Source organism: Gavia stellata, chromosome Z, assembly GCF_030936135.1.
Source record: "Gavia stellata isolate bGavSte3 chromosome Z, bGavSte3.hap2, whole genome shotgun sequence".
Lineage (NCBI taxonomy): Eukaryota > Metazoa > Chordata > Aves > Gaviiformes > Gaviidae > Gavia > Gavia stellata.
In genome coordinates, this window is record NC_082637.1 from 55,968,453 (window position 1) to 55,987,434 (window position 18,982).

The 18,982-nt window shown below is 40.4% G+C and overlaps 1 protein-coding gene across 5 annotated transcripts in view; it reads right to left on the reverse strand.

Moving 5' to 3' along the window:
* FSD1L (fibronectin type III and SPRY domain containing 1 like) overlaps positions 1-15,664 on the reverse strand; it is a 31,237-nt gene extending 15,573 nt beyond the window's left edge. For all 5 annotated transcript variants that reach the window (XM_059833273.1, XM_059833272.1, XM_059833271.1 and 2 more), the window contains exons 1-6: positions 15,633-15,664; positions 11,038-11,133; positions 10,399-10,530; positions 6,372-6,473; positions 3,430-3,452; positions 890-1,011 (exon numbers count right to left, since the gene is read on the reverse strand). In XM_059833273.1, coding sequence (XP_059689256.1) covers positions 890-1,011; positions 3,430-3,452; positions 6,372-6,473; positions 10,399-10,530; positions 11,038-11,133; positions 15,633-15,647 — 490 coding nt within the window. In that variant the 5' untranslated portion in view covers positions 15,648-15,664. The remainder of the gene's footprint in view (positions 1-889; positions 1,012-3,429; positions 3,453-6,371; positions 6,474-10,398; positions 10,531-11,037; positions 11,134-15,632) is intronic.
* Between the last annotated feature and the right edge of the window lie 3,318 nt (positions 15,665-18,982).

Consider the following 18,982-nt stretch of genomic DNA (forward strand, 5'->3'; position numbering starts at 1 on the left):
TACCCACCTTGTTCCCTTATCTTTGAAATATAGAGCAATGATTGCCACCCAGAGTCTAAGACCAAAAGGTGAATTTCTGCCTAGACACTGCTAGATGACCACCAGGAATAAAGTTGGCAATTTAGTACACCTGCTACCACATGCTGTGTCTGCAGCATACAAGACAAATGGGCAGAAACGTAAACTGATGCTGCCAAGTCCTTAACAGATTTGGATTAGTGACTTACAGATGAAAGAATTTACATCCCTGCCAGCAGTATTCTTGTCAATATATTCTTGCTATCAGTCAAGGGCAAAGTAGTTTAAATAGGAAAGCAATATGAATAAAAAGACATGAAAGATAAATACTGGAATACTGCATCTAAGTTTATTTTCAAACAGTAACAAATAGATGCATGAATACACATTTTGTATTATGGTAATATCACTGCCCTAGCAGATTACTCCTCACTTGCATTTCAGACCATATCACCACTCTTGTAAGTGACATTATCAGCTTACAGTTCCATGCATAACACTACTGCAGACGACTAGGACTTTGGAGAGTCACTAAGCATCAGGCTAGCAGGTACAGTCTTGAGAAACTTAAGATAACTTCAGGAAATACAGAGGAACTGACAACAAGAAAAAACATGGTCTGGAAGACTCATTCTCACTTCTGAGATTAATGTTATTTTCTGAAATGCTATATTATGTAGAAATTAACACAATAAAACTAGAAAACTCTTTTACCCTCAAGGTATTCAGCTTAACATTGAATGAATAAAAATGAGTTCTGGTACTCTGAAAAATTAGCTCATTAGGGTGCAAGAGGTGTGGTTTTGTTTGTTTTAAATATAGGAAGTTATTAAAGTAGTAACAAATTAAACTCACTGCATACAGTTTTTACCTGGCAAAAACTTTACAGCCTGGAGCATGCGCCTTTCCAGAGCGAAGTCCACCATCAGGTGAGTCATACTATCACTGACCTTTGGTTTCAGAGAGATGCGGAACGCTGAAGCCGTTGTGACTCTAAAGTCAAGAAAGCAGCATTAGCAAAATATATTTTGCATGAAGTCCTATAGCCATTTTCAAAAATAGCAGTCAGATAATCTGTATTGTTAATGTCAAACTGTTAGCCAAAATACTGATCAAAGACAAGAATACTTTTCTAATAGGTAACTGTTTACCATTTAGCACAGGCTCCAAAATAGAAAGTTTTGCTAATGTGACCGTCTCAAAGGGAATATGGTGTGAGCTCCCAGTTGTTCCATATTACTAGGCAAAGAAATACTAGAAGTGACTAGAGAAGAGCTTAGAACTTCTTTTACTTGTGAAAAAACTTGAATAAGAGAAAAAACTCGTATCACTTTACACAAAACCAGCAAGTATGAAAAATCTAGAGCACTGCAGAATCAGCAGTGTTTTATATGCTTAGAAATTTGAAACTTAAAACTTTAAAAAGGTTCAAAGACTTTTCTGCTCAACAAGATCCACTCATTACCTCCAAAGTGCATTTTCACGTGTTAAATATTGCTCAGAAGGCATAAATATCAGTGAACAAGCTGAATATTCCGATTTTGTATCTACCTCCGATCTTACCAGGGGATGAAGAAATGTTTAAGTTGCTGACACTATATTGCTTTGGAACATGCAAGTATCAGATCAGTCTTACAAGATACACTGAAGCACAGCTCCCATTTCTACTTCCGAAATCCTAGAAGTATTCAGAACAACAAGGACTGAACTAAGACACTCCTGTACTCCATCAACTACACCACCAAAAAAAAGACGACAAGTCTCTTGCATAGTTCTGTAACTCTGAAGACATCAGGCCATGCAGCAGGATTTGAGTAACACTGATTCAGACAGCACACAGATCCTAACTCCTGCTGTAAAAAAAAAAGATTAACTAGAAACTAATACACACACCACAAAAGTCAACTGCAAACACTTGTATCCAATTTACACCTACAGATCTGTGGCACCTTTAGAACACCTAATAGCTCCCAGGAAGTGATTCACATTAAATACTTCAATAATATGTAAGACAGATTATGTGCTAACTACAGGAACATTAAAAAATGTTGAAAAACAAAAAATCCACGTAGTGGAGGGGAAGGAAATATGAAGTCGAATATTAAAGATATAAGCATGTCAAGAATGACAAGCGTTACAGTTTTGAGATACAAGACAAGTATGACACTGAACTTAACATCATAAGAGAGACAGGTCAATCGATTTCCCAAGACAAGAGTTGACATTCTGAAATTCAGCATGGGCTGCCTAGCAGATTCCACTGCTTGGCCAGTTGGGTAGAGTGAATGCCTCCTTAAGGAAGATTAATCCCCTGATTAGCAGCAAGAAAACACTAAGTAGTCAGCTTCAGACAGCTTTTTAACTTCTGTTTAGGCATCGATCTTAAGACAGAGAACCAGCCGCAATTGGTTCAAAAGTATTAGATTACACAGCATTTCAAGAAACTAGAAGAGTAAGAGGATGTTGTTACAGATAAAAAGTATTAAGATTCCTGTCACTGCCACTACCCCTCTGATTTGTTAAGGACACTAAATCTTTACCCCTGGAAAAGCAAAGATTCATGTCTCTAGCAATTACTCATTTTACACAAAACTTCAGAGAATTTAGACAATCAGACCCTTCCTTGAAAACCTGTAAATTGAAAGCCAACCTATTTGGTCCATAAGAGCAAGATATGCTGGAAAGACCTTGTGAGCTGCCTTTCAAAATATTATGTACATCATAGTAAGTTTTCTGAACCAGAAAGTCAGACTCTCAGAATGTAATTATTCTTCAAGTGAAGAAAAATTGCCTCAGCATTTATTTTGAAACAGTAAAGTTTTGCTTTCTAAGCAATAATTTGAAGACACAGTTCAGAGAAACACTACCAGAAATAGCAAGTTCACTCACATTAGTCAGAGTGATGTCACCAGAAAAATTTCAACAGCTACAAGACTTTTTACATTTAAAAGGAAAATTGGCTAGCAAAAGTCTGTAAGTACTTAAAAAAAAAAGCAAGATTTTCTCATAATTTAAAGGGACAGAGTCAGCTTGAAACATGATTAAATTTCAGTCATCAGGTATTAATAATAAATCAGAAGTTCATTATTAATAATAGTGATATACTGTATTAATGATATGCTTATATATACTTAAGGAAATAATAATAGTAGGTGCTGCAGAGCTCTAGTTTCCTGCATTAAAAACATATTTCTCTCTATTAAGGTATGAAAGGCCAACAGTCAGCAAGAAAAAACACTACATGAAAGGCATAGAAGTTTTTAGTTCTCTCTCAAAAGTTGTGATGTCACAACACACACTTAGGAAAGAATCAACGAATTTGATTTAAGCTGACTATGACCCTTTCAAAATAAATGCATTTTCAAGGATAAGATTAATTCAAAGACACAAAAGCAATAGACTTTGCATTACCTATCTTTGATCTGTCTGGCAGCCTTGATGCATGTCAGGGAGAAGAGAGAGAAAGTAGTTAGTATTTCCATGCAAGTACCAATGGTGGTAACATGCAAGAAGGCTGAGAACAACCTCAGCTGTATTGCTCAAATTTGAGTATGAAAATAGTTTAACATTTTCATTGAAATAAATTTTCCCATAAAGCATGTTAATAGTATTGGTTAGAACTGCAAAAGTGTATCACCTGGGAAAAAACTGATCTCAAGAACCACACTAAACCAATTCCAAATTACTCAGCTTCCTGGGTGTGACTTTGTCTCTTCAGATTTCTCTTAGTCAAGTTACTCTCCATCACATTTTAAAAGAGCTACACAATCAAGTCAGCAAGATTTAACTACCATGGTATTTTCTGTGAAACTATAAAGTGCTTATTAGTGGCATGTAACCATATCTCACTTCTTTGGCTATACATCATAGGATGTATATTCTGACAAACAAGAAAAAAAATTGGACTTGCTTTAACTTTTCCTCTGAAAGTTATACTATTCCAACAATACTTCCTAAAAGGCTCTCTCCATATGCCACTATGCAGAACATAGTTTTTCCCAGCATTTAAATGATACCACTGAAGCAGATGCAGATACCGTGATGGCATATTTCAAAGACAAATGTTAACTGACATTTGGAAAGACAAAAATCCCTGTCCTTCACCAAGATGAACTGCAAACCTAAGACAAAATGTTATTGTTGAAATAGTGATGGCTTAGGTAGGTCTGTTGAATCCACACTTGGAGTTAACCTAGCTACTTGATCTAGTTGCCATTCAGCTGAACTACTTTCCCTTCCAAAAAGGAGACAAGAAACGTCAGGTAGCTTCTCAGTTTAAAGTCAAACAAAAGTGGAGGACTTCCAATTTTTTTCATTAAATACAAAGCACACAATGGAAAAAAAAAAATAAAAAAATCACAGTTGTCCCTGCTATAAAACCAATTTTATATTCCCAAAGTGGGAAGCAGAAAAAATGTTTAGAAATAATTTAGCTTAAGAGGTAGCTTTGTTTTACCGCAGACCAAAGTTATTGTAGGAACTACTGACTGATTTTCCTGTATGACAGCTGTAGACAAAACAGAGCTACTTAAAAACAAAAGCGTTCTTCATAATCTCTGCGCCTTGTGGAATATGTGGTAGCCAGGACTCAATGAACAGTCTTCTGCAAGACAGTCCTGGCTTAACTACTTTGAATTTAGTTTGCTTCCAGGCTACTGACAAAGAAGGGTATCAGCCCATCTCAGGTGATCTGCCCAGCAGTGTCAAATCACATCCTATCTAACCACTGAAATCTCCTGTGTGCTGGCATTCATGTTCTTTTGACTTGCAGGTAAGCCAATTTAGCAAATAAAGCCACCAAAAATCTAACACAGAAAAAAAAAAAATTTAAAAATAATCTTAGTTTAGTCTTATGCCAGTTTCTACCGAACTGATTTACTAGAGGATCCAAAGAAAATTTGTGCCAATAAAAGAGTCAGGGCTGGAGCTGCCCTTTCAGGAACACTTGTTATTCCTATTAGGAGAGCAATAGATTTAGCTAGCTAATAGCCAAGGCAATATTACCTTAAAATGCCATACCCAAAGGCATATTTACAAGTGCAAGCTATTGTAATACAAGTTTCAAATCCTACATATTAGAGTTCACCGAATTGGATTTCGGTATCATAAGCCTCAGACTCTAAATTTAAAGAGATTTTCCCCCAGTAAACACTCAAACAATTTTCCTTAGTGTATTTGATTGGAAAAATGTGTTAGAGATATCTGAAAAGAAACAACTAATAAATGCAAAGTTACATTCTGCATAGTGCTTAAGAACTTTTTTTTTTAAAAAAAAACACATCACTATGACAAGACAGAAAGGACAACTCAAACTGAAGTGCTAAGAAAAATACTCAGTTTAGGAATTGTCACTCTTCAAGGCAAATAAATCAAAGCTGACACTCAGGAAGCATGACAGCACACAAACATGTTGCCAAAAAGGTATAACTGACACAGTAGGACAGCTTTCCTGCCCACTATTTTAGAACAATTTGTGTCCTTGTTCCTGCCAAAATGCAGAAATGCAAAAGTAATTGGTTCTTGGATTTGGCATGGCTCACCCCACCACTAACACGAGGATTATTACAGCAAGCCTACTGTACTGAGTCAATGTATATGTAGAACTGTTTTATTAACTTGTAAGTATGTTCTTCCATTTAGATACATGTTGCCTTATTTACAAGTCTGCTGTGCTAAAGTACACATTATTTGTACTGGAATCACAATGTGAGGCCCAAATCAGGCTCTTGCCTACACAGTATACAAATGCATGAGAAGGTTTTGGGGAACAGAGGAAGAGTTGCCCTGAATTCAGTTTCATAAGATCTTTCAGGACAGCTAAGAGTCCAGGGTTGCAAATTAAAGGTCCACAGCTTGCATGAAGCTCTGCAAAACAAACATCTTGTCATCCATGGATGGCTGCAGCTAGAATACAAAAACTCTCTGCAAGTGTCATGTAACAGTGCTGGCCAACTGATGTGTCACTTGCCACAGCTTTGAGCACTGGCCATCACACATTTTGTTAAGTCCTGGTTCAGTTTTAGAGAGATTTATTTCACCCTCACTTTCTGCGTTCGCTTACCCAGCACCAGGGCAAGTTTGCTTAACACTGACAGTTGTCCAGGAGGAGGCATTCCTCCCCTTCTCCCCTCACTCTAAGAAAAAACTTATTTTATTAGAGATTTAGAGACTGCATAATAGTGCTTGACTTGGCCTCCTCAACAGAGCATTAAATGTATTTTCATGTGCCTCTCTATCCTAACTCTCAGTATTCCTGGTAAGTTTGCAGGGTCTGGTACAGTAATGCAAAGGATATTTCAAATGGAGACAAATATCAACATCTGCCTTATGCACACCCGTTCAATGTTTTCTACCTTTAAGAATTCCGCAGAGTCCTTTATGTCCAGCGACTGCGCAGCAAGTTCCAGCAGCTCTTCAGAACTCTCTAGGGCATTACTACACTGGTTAAGCTGATCCTGAAGCAAAAACAGAAAGTAAGAATAATTTTATGTATTCACATTAAAAAAAGTGGTTTATAAACTACCAGTACTAGAACTACATGGCTTTGCTATGCATTTGTAACACTTATTACCTTATCTAATCAAGGCTATTACCTCTGACACATCATGTTAACTAGAACTTCACTGTGCTTGACAAGAGTACAGCAATACATGGCACATCCTAAAAATCCAAAGGGGAAAAGCTGAATAGGTCATGAAGTCTGATTTAAAAGCCAGATTTAATTTTAAGGCCTGTTTCTCCCAACATCAGGTTTTCAGAAGTAAAGAAATGCTTACATCTGTGTGCACTACAATTTCTATTTACAGAACTGCACTTCATCAATGAACTGATAATGTTTAATGTAGCAGTAGCCTTGAAAAAGGCAATTATTTTATCCCCAACAAGCTCTAAAATTGTCACAAGACAATCGTGAAAATCAATATTGCTGTGTAGCAAATGGGGATAGTAGAGGAAGGGGAACAGACGAAGAAGGGCAGAAGAGAAATTTCTTTCAGGATTATCTAAAACTTTATCAATAGTAAACTACCATTCCCACTATATAAAACAGTCCACAGACAACTTCTGTTATTACATACTATGGGTATATCCTTAAAAAGATTAGTTTTGACTACACTGCAGGATTCTAAACACACTGTAGGTTAAACAAGAGGCCCATTTTAAACCTGAGAGCAGCTTTTGCATGGCCATTCAACCTACAGCTGTTTTTCTACTCATGTGATACTCACTGTAATATCTCAGAACAAGTCAACAGCAAGTAATTATTTTTCCTTAAAGCACTTCAGAAAAGACAGATCACTCTAAAGTAGTCACTGTCTCACAAACAACCAACAGTTGCACCAACTTCGAGAACAGACCAGTCTCAAGCACTTCAGAAGTGTAACTAGTTTTGGCAAGTGTGGTGAGTTGACCTGGGCCTGCTGCCCCTCAGATATACTGTTCAAGGATAAAATAGCAGCAAGGAAACAGTCCAACAGCTAGAAGTTTGTACACAATTTCCACATAACTTCTGAAGCATGCCATTAACACAAGCTGTCATTCATCTAATACAGCTGCTCTCCTCTTTGGAGGATATCTGATGTTGACAAACTCAGATATACCACAATACTGCCAAAATCTCCCAGGCAAACACGTCAAAAGAGGGAAACAAACGCTAGAGGCATTTTTAAACAGCTTTGCAGAAATGACACGGTAACTGGATGCTTCCATTAGCATCATACCAAGATGAATCTGCATTTGGGAGTTGAAAATAAATACATCAGCGTCATTAAAATACTCTGCCCCAAAATTAAGCAATATATTTTGAAAGCAAGGGTTTAAGGAGAACTTCTAATTTTCAGCCTTAACTTCCAAAGATATTATTTGGGAAGGATCAGCCTAAATATTAAATCCTCTCCCTTTTCCACCATTATGTAGCCTCAGGATTTTAAGTTACAGCTTATTCTCAACAAGAGCATCTAGTCAACTACAGAAGACTAACTACAGCACAAGCACTTTAAGAGGACAACAAATTAAGCAAGTCCATTCCTTTAAACAGGATGTTTAGACCTCACTGAAGTTCCTTGGTTTCCTCATACAAAATTAATTTTCATTTCCAGTCAAAGACAATGGCTTGGATTAATACATTCAATGCAACAGTTTTCATATGTTAGTTTGGTTTGGTAAATTGACTGTTGAGAAAAGCACTCTTGCAGTGCCTCAGTTACAGAGGAAGCTTGGTCTGTCATCAAGTAAAGATAATGTCCTTTGGGCCTGTAGTTAGAGAACAGCCTCAGCTGAAAGACAAGTAGGGCACTTAACAACTGTGTCAGTGATCTGTAACATTCCACTTGCCTTCATCCTCCTCTGACTAAGTAGCAGCTCAGCTGTTCAACACAGACACCAGGCAACAATTCTTGATACAGCTGTACCACACTGACAAGCTTTCAGAAGAACTTGGTTCAGCCACACCTGAGCTTGATCAAATCAGAGTAACTATCAGAAAATTAACAGATATTAATAGAAAATTTCAATGGTCAAGTCAAACTGTCAGATGAGTAACTACCAAAACAGTTTTCAGTTCCAGAATCACTTCTTGCAAAATTAACTGTAGTTTTTCTTTACTAGAAGGTAGAATAATTGATACATGCCACAGCTGAATTTCTCCTGTGAGCTGTTCATTAAGAAGCACTTACTCTTTATGCATTTAAGTCCTAAGTATCCCTGGATGTGGGTAGACCTTTGCCTGTTGAGAAACTTCAGAAGGACTTAAAACAGACATATGGGGAAAAAGATGAAATTGGAGGTGGGAAAGTGCACTTAAGTGCTGAACTTAAATTCTGCACTCAGGAGTTCTGGAATATTTTACACCCAGTCTTTAAGTATGAATATAAAACAAACCTTATAAGTAAGCCTGTGGAATTTATTTCGGGAAATCAGTCCTAGAACTTTTTTAAACCGACTAGACATGAGAAAGTGAAGTTTTTCAGAAGCAAACATCTTTCTTATTGCTTTGCATAAGCAATAAGAACCAGAAAGAAGAATGCTGCAACCAGGATCATTTAAAGGAAGAAGGCAGAGAAATAGCTTCTGCTTAAAAGATTTAACTGTGCTTTGGCCACGTGCAACTAGACTTTCTGAAAGCTAGAGCCAACTTGCTACACGCTGCTGGAAAAAAAATAGACTTTATATGTGTTTCAGAAAGTTACGTTTTTGTTTCCATTTCCCTGAAACCCTGCATGAAATTATATAACTACAAGCTGATGAAGTTCACATAGCAGGTGTAGTAGCAGGCACCAGTGTAATCTGTTCCCAAGTGCACTGGTTTTGGCTGGGATAGAGTTAATTTTCTTCATGGTGGCTAGTATGGGGCTGTGTTTTGGGTTTGTGCTGAAAACAGTGCTGATAACACAGAGATGTTTTTGTTATTGCTGAGCAGTGCTTACACAGAGTCAGGGCCTTTTGTGCTTCTCACACCACCCCACCAGCGAGTGGGCTGGGTGTGCACAAGAAGTTGGGAGGGGACACAGCCAGGACAGCTGACCCCGACTGACCAAAGGGATATTCCATACCGTATGATGTCATGCTCAGCATATAAACTAGGGGAAAAGCTGGCCAGGAGCCCGCTGCTCAGGGACAGGCTGGGCATCAGCCAGAGGGTGGTAAGCAATTGTTTTCATTTGCATCACTTGTCATTCTTGGGTTTTATTTTGTTGTTGTTATTTTCCTTTGTATTACAATTTTTAAATTATCTCAACTCATGAGCTTTCTCACTTTTACTTTTCTGATTCTGTCCCCCATCCTGCTGGGGCAGGGCTGAGTCAGCAAGTGGCTGTGTGGTGCTTAGTTGCCAGCTGGGGCTAAACCACAACACCAAGCAATTGCCATATGTCTTCCAGTGTGTATATACAATTTGCTCGATGTTAACAAGTGAAGGATGGCCAGTTCTGCCAATAGGAGACCAGCCTTTGCATTTAGGATACCTGGCATGATTCTTGACTCAAAGTTCAAGCCTGAGCAAATCACGTAGGCATGCCTACAGTTTCAGATGTTCTTATTCCAAACTGGAGAAAGAAAACAATTTCAGTCCACAAGCTGTTCATTAGTTTGAAGGTAGTAAACACATCTAAGTCCTGCTCCTATGCAGCCACTCTCCACCTGTAAGCTCTACAGGTAATATCACTTTCTTTCTACATAACAATGTTGAGAACATAAATATGCTAGAGACCATGAAGTACCCTAGAAGAAGGGACCACAGAAGTACTTATATCAAAGAAAACATTTACCTTACACTGCATTTCTTGCAATGCTACCAAAATCTTGCTTTCAGCTGAGATTTAAAATAGCAGTTTAAAACTGCTTCTACTCAGCTGCAAAAATTTCCAGATGTAATTATATAGTTACCTGCAGAGCTTGAATTTTACGAGCCTCTTCTTGCTGAATAGTGTTGGCCATACTCCCCTTCATCTCAACCAATATAGAATACAGACCATCAAATTCTTCATCCAACTCGCTGATTGCATTAGAAGAGTTTACCTGAGAAGAGAATTGAAACTGCTGCAATTTGTATTGGAAACAGTGCAGACTAGTCTTCTAGACTGAAAGTCAACTTGCCCAAACATGCTTTGCCATGACCAACTTAAGCCCAGCAATTTGCAACTACTGAAAAGAGCAAAGAATTCTCTCTCAAGTATCAGGACAGTCTCATTTTTCAGTCTGCCATGCAAACTAGAAGTCTAAAAAAGATAGACTACTTCCAACTAACACGAGTTTGAGATCTTGCATAAAAATATCCAGATTCTCTCTCCCACACAAATCAAATCCTATAATAGCTTTTCACATGAAAAACAAAACCACCAGACCTTTCAACTGGAGACAGACTTAAAGAATAAAATGTTTTTCTATCTGGTTCCACCATGAAGATACATATTAAACTCGATTCTTACAGCCCATCCCTTACACACTACCCAAACAGTTCGAGACTGACAAAACTGGAAAGCTGCTCCCCGCTCAGCTACAACCTATGACCCTTAATGTATATACCTGAACATTATTTATTGTATGGTTCAGCATGTCAATGAAGTTGTGAATTTCATCATTTTTGTTTGCTAGAGTAGAGACAATCCTTTGCAGAGTCTCCTAGAATTACAAAAACAAGTGAGAGAAGTTGTAAAAGAACCTTGTATATTTTTTAGCCATCATCATTTCAACATATACGGAAATTCATCATACACATTCCAGTTGTGCTGAATTCAACTCTTATTCTGATGGGATCAGGAAATACATTTTGTTAGAAAAGAGAGAGTATCACAGGTCTAAGAAGCATTCCACCAAACTAAAGATCTCCAGTTATTAGTTTAAGAGAAATCAAGAATCTGGTTTATGATACACCACTGTTTCATATGTTTTGCTACCCACATTACCGCAACTCCGAGTCATCTAAACCAGACTACCTACTGGCACCACATTCTACCATACACAACTTCTCCAGATGAGAAAGCTAGTGCTTGTCCAACCAAATAGAGAACCAATAAAGAAAAAAAAAAAGCGCTAGTAAAAGTTAACCCAGAAGAAAAATTAGCATTTTCTGTTGTCAAAAGAATAGTGTTAAATAACCAAGCTGACAGATTATTCTATATACAGAATAAATATGTAAGTGATTTGTAAACTTATTCTACCAGTGGTAAAATACTTTGACAAGTAATTTATATATTCCAATTAAAAGTGACGTCAAAGAGGAAAGCTTGCTGATAGCTGACAAAAGAGAATCAAGGTTATTTCTGTGGTATACTACTCCAGCTATTAAAAAGCAGCAGATTCAGCTTACAAAACACTTAGTAAGCAGGCGAAACTGTTAATCATATCAAAATGCATTTTTAAATTAAATAAGACTATCAAGTCTAATTTCATTGAGTAGTCAGTCACATATTCTAAGAATTTGACAAAAACACATCAACGCTTGGTACTTAAAACTAATTCAAGTTGTTTAATTAAAGCTCAGAGCTTATCAGCATATGTAAGTAAAAATAAAGGACAAGGTGAGGAGGTAACTAAGAATTTTCTGGTTTTTAATTTAGGCTGGTGGATAATAAGTTCTATAAACAAATCTGACTCTAAAATGCTAGATTTGGCTCTTTAAAAAAGTAAAACCTGTCTTAATCATAATTAAGACATTACTAGTCAGTTGGACTTAAAGTTTCAAGTTGCTCAGCTTAACATTGTTACTTGATAACATTTAGGAAATTGAGGCATAGGGAGCTAATAAACATACTTTAAAAACAGCCAGACCACCAAAAAGATGTTGCAGAGGTCCCTCCCAGAAGCAATTTCTTAATAAACATTTACTACTTAGATCACATATGTTTGTTAAAAATCAAGAAAAATATTTTATCCTTTCACAGCGAACTTTGACACTACATCCCATATAAGGAAACTCTCCACTAGTCCTAAGCCATGCTCATACCTGTTTCTTCTGACCCCTTCCCTCCACAGTATTCAATGAATCTGCAATGATGAATTTATTGGTACTAAGGTCCATTGCCTGTTTGCATAGCGTCATGCTCAAAGTTAAACCACTAGCAGAGGAAAGTGAAATTTTACTGCTTTTACCACAGATGTTGTGATGGTGTTATATAAGGATATAATGGACCAGGTAGAAATGACTGAAGTTAGGACTCTAAGGAAGAGAAACAAGACCAGACTGGCTTCTTTCAGAAACAAAGAATATAGCAAGTCTTGATCACTTCATTACAGAATCTTTTCATTGTCTGGTTAAAACTGAACATGTTTAAAGACAATTTTGTACACATTAGAATGGCAGATGAAACACCATTGTCCAAACAGCTGCTTCTGCATTCACTACTAACCAGAGGCAATTGTTTTCTCATGTCAGACAGCCCGCAGTTAAGCCTTAGATCCTATAAACGTAACTGTCAATTTGGATGAACAAGAAAACTCACAATCCTCTTTCAGCTAGGATTTTAGGGCTTACTTGGTTGCACTACACTGAAAAAAGTTAGTCTTCTTGTACATAGTACTGAACAGTGTTTTTGAGTTTTATAGCTACAAACGATTAAAAGAAAACATCTACATGTGACGAATGCTTAGAAAGAGTTTACACAGCCAAATAGATGGCAGCAACTGGAACATAGCTGTCAAATGAGGTTTTCCATTACATCTAAAGTTAAAGTCAAGTGATCACACAGGGATCACTACAGCTCTTTTTAAGTAAGCTACCAATTTCAAACAGAAGTTCCACCAGGTTTGGTCAAACTCAAACAAGTTTAGACGCCTTCTACAAACACAGATGTAAGAAGCCTAAAAATATCCACCAGCAGTAGACAGAGTTTTTCTTAAACACCAATGCACAAGCCACCAGAACACAAAGACGGCTTTTAGGAATCTCTAACATATTTTCCAATGTAATCTTCTAATCACTAATATGTAATGAATAGATTTTCTTTGAAACATACCATGACAGATGCCAAATTCAAAACACTGCACTGTTGCCATATCTTCCTTTAACAGGAATTTCTGAAAAGTCACTACAATTACATGTAATGAAAAGGGTGCTAGAAAAATTATCAATGTAAGCAGCAGTTGAGGCTTACATTCTAAGTTACTTCATAAAAGAATTACGACAGCACCAAGCTCAGTATAGCTTCTTGGTATTTCTACACTGAAGGAATTTTAAATCTAATGTGCACTGATGGATGTAATATTTCTTAGAATCCTATCACAAATAATTTTCTTTTAGTTTCTCTCTGGCTAGCATGTGTTAAGTGAGAACAGTTTCAAATTAATTTTCAAAACATTATGGCATGTTTATTACAGAAGTAATTTTTGTTGCTATCAGTGAGCTTCATACTGCTCTTCACTTTTATGTCCTATTCTTATTCTCTGAACCTAATACACTCTTTGCAGAAAGAAAAGCATGGCACTCGTAAAGCAACAGTGTGGTTGCGCAAGGGATGAAGAACATAGAAGTATATGAAAGGATAGGAAGTCCTGCAACATGTGGTGGCTTGTAATCTTGCCAGGAGCATAAAAGTAGACAATATACCCTTCTCTGAATAGCTAGTAACTAACATCATGTAACACCTGTTGAAGCAGATGGGCACCTCGTAGAAGTTAAAGAGTAAACTTTGATAAATTAAACAATTAGATCAGTTCTGTTTAAGAAGCAAGTTATCAACTTGCTCAAGATCATACTGAAGTCTTACAACATGACTGGATACAGAACAGAGTTTCTGAAGCAGCCTCGGGCCTAGGACAAAATCTTGTGTTATACTAACCCCATGTGCAGACCGAATTTCAAACAAGAGGACGTACTTACTTAGCCTCCATTAAATTAATCTTTTGCACTTGTCCACATGTTGAAGTTGCCAGGGGTTGAAGGAGTACTTAATACAGGTGACAATAGCAAATTAACAGACAAAGTATTATAAAACATGAGATCAACTGCAATTTTACTACTGTATTCAGAACCTCTGAGCAGCACTGAAATTCAAACATGATCAATGACGCCACTCAAGAACATCCACAACAGAGCACCCACAACAGCTGCAGCCCTCATTTAGTGTCTCAGAGAAGGAGTATCTGATAAAGCAGGCAAAGGCAGACAGATTCAAATTCACACAGTATCTACCAGAAGCACACTTTTTTTGGCATTTCACATCTCATCTTCCAAAGCATGGATGAGTACAAAGTGGCAGTGGCACAAATACTTAACTAAAATAGCAAACACCTATGATCTGTAAATTTCAAGCCATTAGTAGTGCTAGTTATTCAGACCCTACTCACAAAACAGTTTCCAAGCTAAGAAAAGCTTGGAGACTTACAGAGACAGTAACAGAAGCCCTTTTGGACTGCTAGACTAAAAGCCAAAAGGCTGAGGTGGACCTTTTTGCAGAGTATCATTTTTAGGAAGCCTAGCCCTTCGCCAGGCACATCTCTGCTCCTCAGTGATTTCCCTGAGGGGGCAGATGGCAAGTAAGAGAAGGAGGGAATTACAGGGCAGCAGCCATATGAAAAAACCCTACCAAACGCTTTTCTTAATTAGTTCCCTTCAACACAGTATTACATCAACGGGAAACAGAAGGGCCTATGTACGCACCATAATTACTTATGACAGGAATACACATTGTGAAAGAGCTCTACACCAGAGCCCTATTTCATTAAGGTGCAGCAACTGCTGCGGTCACACCAGCACCCCAAGCAAGCAGACACTCTCTTGCTGGGCGCCCCGCCACTCCGCTCCCCTGCGTCTCCGCAGCAGGAGGCTTCCCTCAACTCTTACAGCAATCCAGGGGGGCAAGCACCTTTCCCGCGTTGCCGCCCCCCCACAACGCAGTGCGTAACGATTAACTTCCTCAGCCATCGCCTCTCTCCTCAGGCAGCCAGGCCGAGCACCGGAGCAACGCTGACAGCCCGGGGAAACGCCCCCCTGCCTCCTCGGCGGCTTCCAGCGGCAGCCGCCCAGGCGCTCGTGGCAGCCCCCGCGCCGAAGCCGGGCGGCACAGCCAGCTGAGGGAGGGCAGGCCCGCCTTCACCCCGCACCAGCCCAGCCCAGCCCAGCCCGGCCCGGCCCGGCCCGGCCGCGATCCGCGGGGAGGCAGGCTCCCACCGCCAGCACTCACTCTCTGCTCGTCCATGATGAGTGAAGGAGGGAGCGAAGCCAGCAGCGACGACAGCGCCCGGCCACGCTGAAAAGCGGCTACAACACCTCCCCACCCCGGGGAGAACGGCCCCCACCCCGCCCCCACGCATGCGCGCCGGGATGCGGCCACGCCGCCTGCGCATGCGCGCTGCTCTCCGTTCCCTCCTCTCCCGTCCCCCCTCCGCGCACGCCGGCGGCACGTGCGCCTCGCCTCCCCTCCGGGGGAGGGGCCTCTGGGCATGCGCAGTCGGAACTGACAGCCGGAGGCGGGGGCAGGCTGGGAGTGGGCTGCGCTGGGTGCCGCCGGTTCGAATCCGGCCACCGGCCACGGGGGGCGCGGAGCGGGGCGGCGGCGTCCGGGCCGGGCTGGCGGGTGACTGTAGCGGTCCTGTCGTCCGCGGGCCAGGACGCACATGCCGCGTGCGTCAGGCGTGCCATCATGCCCCGGGCGGCAGGAGAGAGCAGGGTCTCCCCAGCCCGCAGCCGGTGCCGAGCTCCGGGGGGCAGGCACCCCGAAACCCTCGGTGACCTCCGGGGAGGCTGCGGGCCCCGGGCCCAGCGCAGCCCCCCGCACTTGCCTCCCGCTGCCCGTTACAGGGAAGCGCCCGCGCCACTGGCCATGCCAGGCAGCTGGGAGCCTGTGTCCTTACCCTGGACATTATGTGTGATTGCAACAATGCAACAACTGCAATAATACATGTTATGTTATGTTGTCATGCTGTATTATGTCTATATATTAGGTTAGACATCCTGTATGGCAGCTTTGCTTTTCTCAGAGCTGACTAACCCAGTTTTGAAAAAGAAAAAAAAATTGGTTCGCCGCAGTGTTGGACAGAAATAGTAGTTTTATCATGATGACGTTTTACAGAGATACAGCCATAAAACTGCCACTGGGCTGAAGTGTAGCTGCATGGTTTTATAGCAGCTTTGAGCGCTGCACTGATACTAAAAAGCAATGCTTTTCACACTGGGCACACAGCAACGGGACCCCACTTCTAGCGTGGCAATTTATCACAGTGCGGAGATTTTGCCACCTACCAGTGAAGGTATCTCTTTAAAGGCATTTATGCCTCTGTGAGCCCTGTCTCGCCATGCCTTTAACTTCTCCATCAGCAGTGCTGCACAAACGCAGGGCAAGAGGAAATGCAGAAGCAGCGAGGTAGTGTGACCTGCCAAGAGGCATAGCTCCAGTCTTCCCAGTATCCAGACGTCTCCCGAAGCTACGTTACCTGGCACAGGCTGGGCCTTGGCTGCGGTTTGAAAGTTTATCTTGTCTTCCAGGTGCCTGATATCTTATTTGTTCCTGTTAACCCCCACAGCCTGTCCTAGTAGTTTCCATTTGAAACCTTAGTTTGAAAGAAGGGGAAGAAAAATCGTGTCTGGTCATGCCACACCTCAGGCTGACAAGAGGCACGGAGTCTTATACCCGCAGGAAAAACACTCACTGCTGGCACCAGGACATACCTGCTGGCTACCCACGGCAGAAGGTCTGGCACTGCCTTGCACGCCTGCTGATTTTGCTGGTCCTGAATGGAAAAACTCAACAGCCTTTGGCTTGAGGAGACCCCATAAATCTCTTGAAATGGTTTTGGACCATTTGGAGCACAGAGCATGGCTACCACTACACGAGTCAGCAGCCTGCAGCTGCTGGGGAACGTGGCTGGTGGTGGCAAATGGGAAAGCTGTAGGTCCGAATGATAACTGGGACTGCTCTGTTGCAACCCGTCTGGCCATCTTCCCTTCGTATGCATCCTTTCTGTTTCATCCCAGACTGGCAGCAAAGGGTTTCAAAGTTGGGGAGTGGTTTCATCTTCTTAGTCTGATATTTCAGACATCACCTGAAATCCTTTCAGATCAGGACTTACTTATTGTATCTTCCTGAGGGTAAAAAAACATGCTAAAGCTTTTCAAGAAGACAGCTATGGCTCTTAAAATGAACTTAGTGCCTACATTTCTAAACACAACTTCTTAGGGGAACTGCAGACTTACCATAACCATAACTCCATTAATCAAAGATAAGAGGCATCGATACTGTTTTCCCCAAACAGTTTAGCAACAAAATACTAAAATTCAAAAGGATTTTTAGTGTCTTGGCCTGGCAGAGATGTTGGCAGCTGGGCCAGGAGTAGTGCCTGTGATCAGACAGCTGGGGTGCCAGTAACGACAGCCTCAGGAAGGGGCACATTTGGCTCTGAAACCCTTTGCAGTGTGTTGGGGCGGGTGGTTGAACTGATTTCTAAAGTTGTGGGCCCACTTCTTAATTCCAGGTCTGGATTATGTGCTTCCTATATGCTTTCTCATTTCAAAACTGCAAATGCAAGGGAAGGGTCACCATAGGGAAATAATTCCACAGTTTTAAGCGTTCCTTCAGCATGCCTGTGAACATAAATTGAGCAACAAAATATCTACTAAGACGATTTTCTTTGGAGTTGTTCGTGTTCTTTTTTTCCATGATGGGAGATTTTTAAAAGAGGAAGTACTGGTAAGAAGAAATACTTCAGATTATTAGAATTGTCTCTAAAGGAACCTGTAATGACATATTACTGCTTTATACACTGAGAAATCAGGGAACATTGCAGGAACATATGCAGATCCTTGGCAGCCCTTGGGAACCTGGGTCCTGGACAAAAAACCTGTTAGGTAGGGTGCCTGACAAGCAGATGGTCACTAAGCTAATGTATGAGCAGAAAAGCTGCTGGCAGTATGCTAGAGGGGACAGAGAGTATCTTCTAGGCTTTTAGCCTATTTTAGGCCAAAAAGAGATGTCACAGGAAGAAGACTCAAAGGGAACAATGGCAAAAAGTTGGAGGAGGAAGAAATACTTCAGCTCCCTGAAACAAGAATGGACCAGCTCGGGTAATCACAGAATAATACAAGTACAGGTTGGATTTAATTTGTCTCCACACAGGATGGTAAATTAGACACATCTATTTATCAAATTTGTCTTTAAAACAGGGGTTAGAAATGTAAGGAGGGACTTTGCCCAAGAGCAACTTTCTTCTGGCACCAAATGTACTGCTTCCTTACAAATTAACACCTGAAGCATAAAACAAGATTTAGCCTTACCTGGCCACCTCCTAGGAGCACTTACTATCTTGAGACTCATGAGAATTACAATATTAATGTTCTTTTCTTCCATCTCCAAGTATAAGATTATGCCATTTTTGTACTTTCTTCAAACAATGGTTGGACTGCAGTACTTACATTTATTTGCAGTGCCAGATACGTCTATGTATCGTGTGAGGAGGAGGCAGCAGATTGTTGCATTTCTGTATGGAAGAAGGCTTGGAAATAGTTAAAACTGATACTAAAACTCTGTCTGAGAAATGA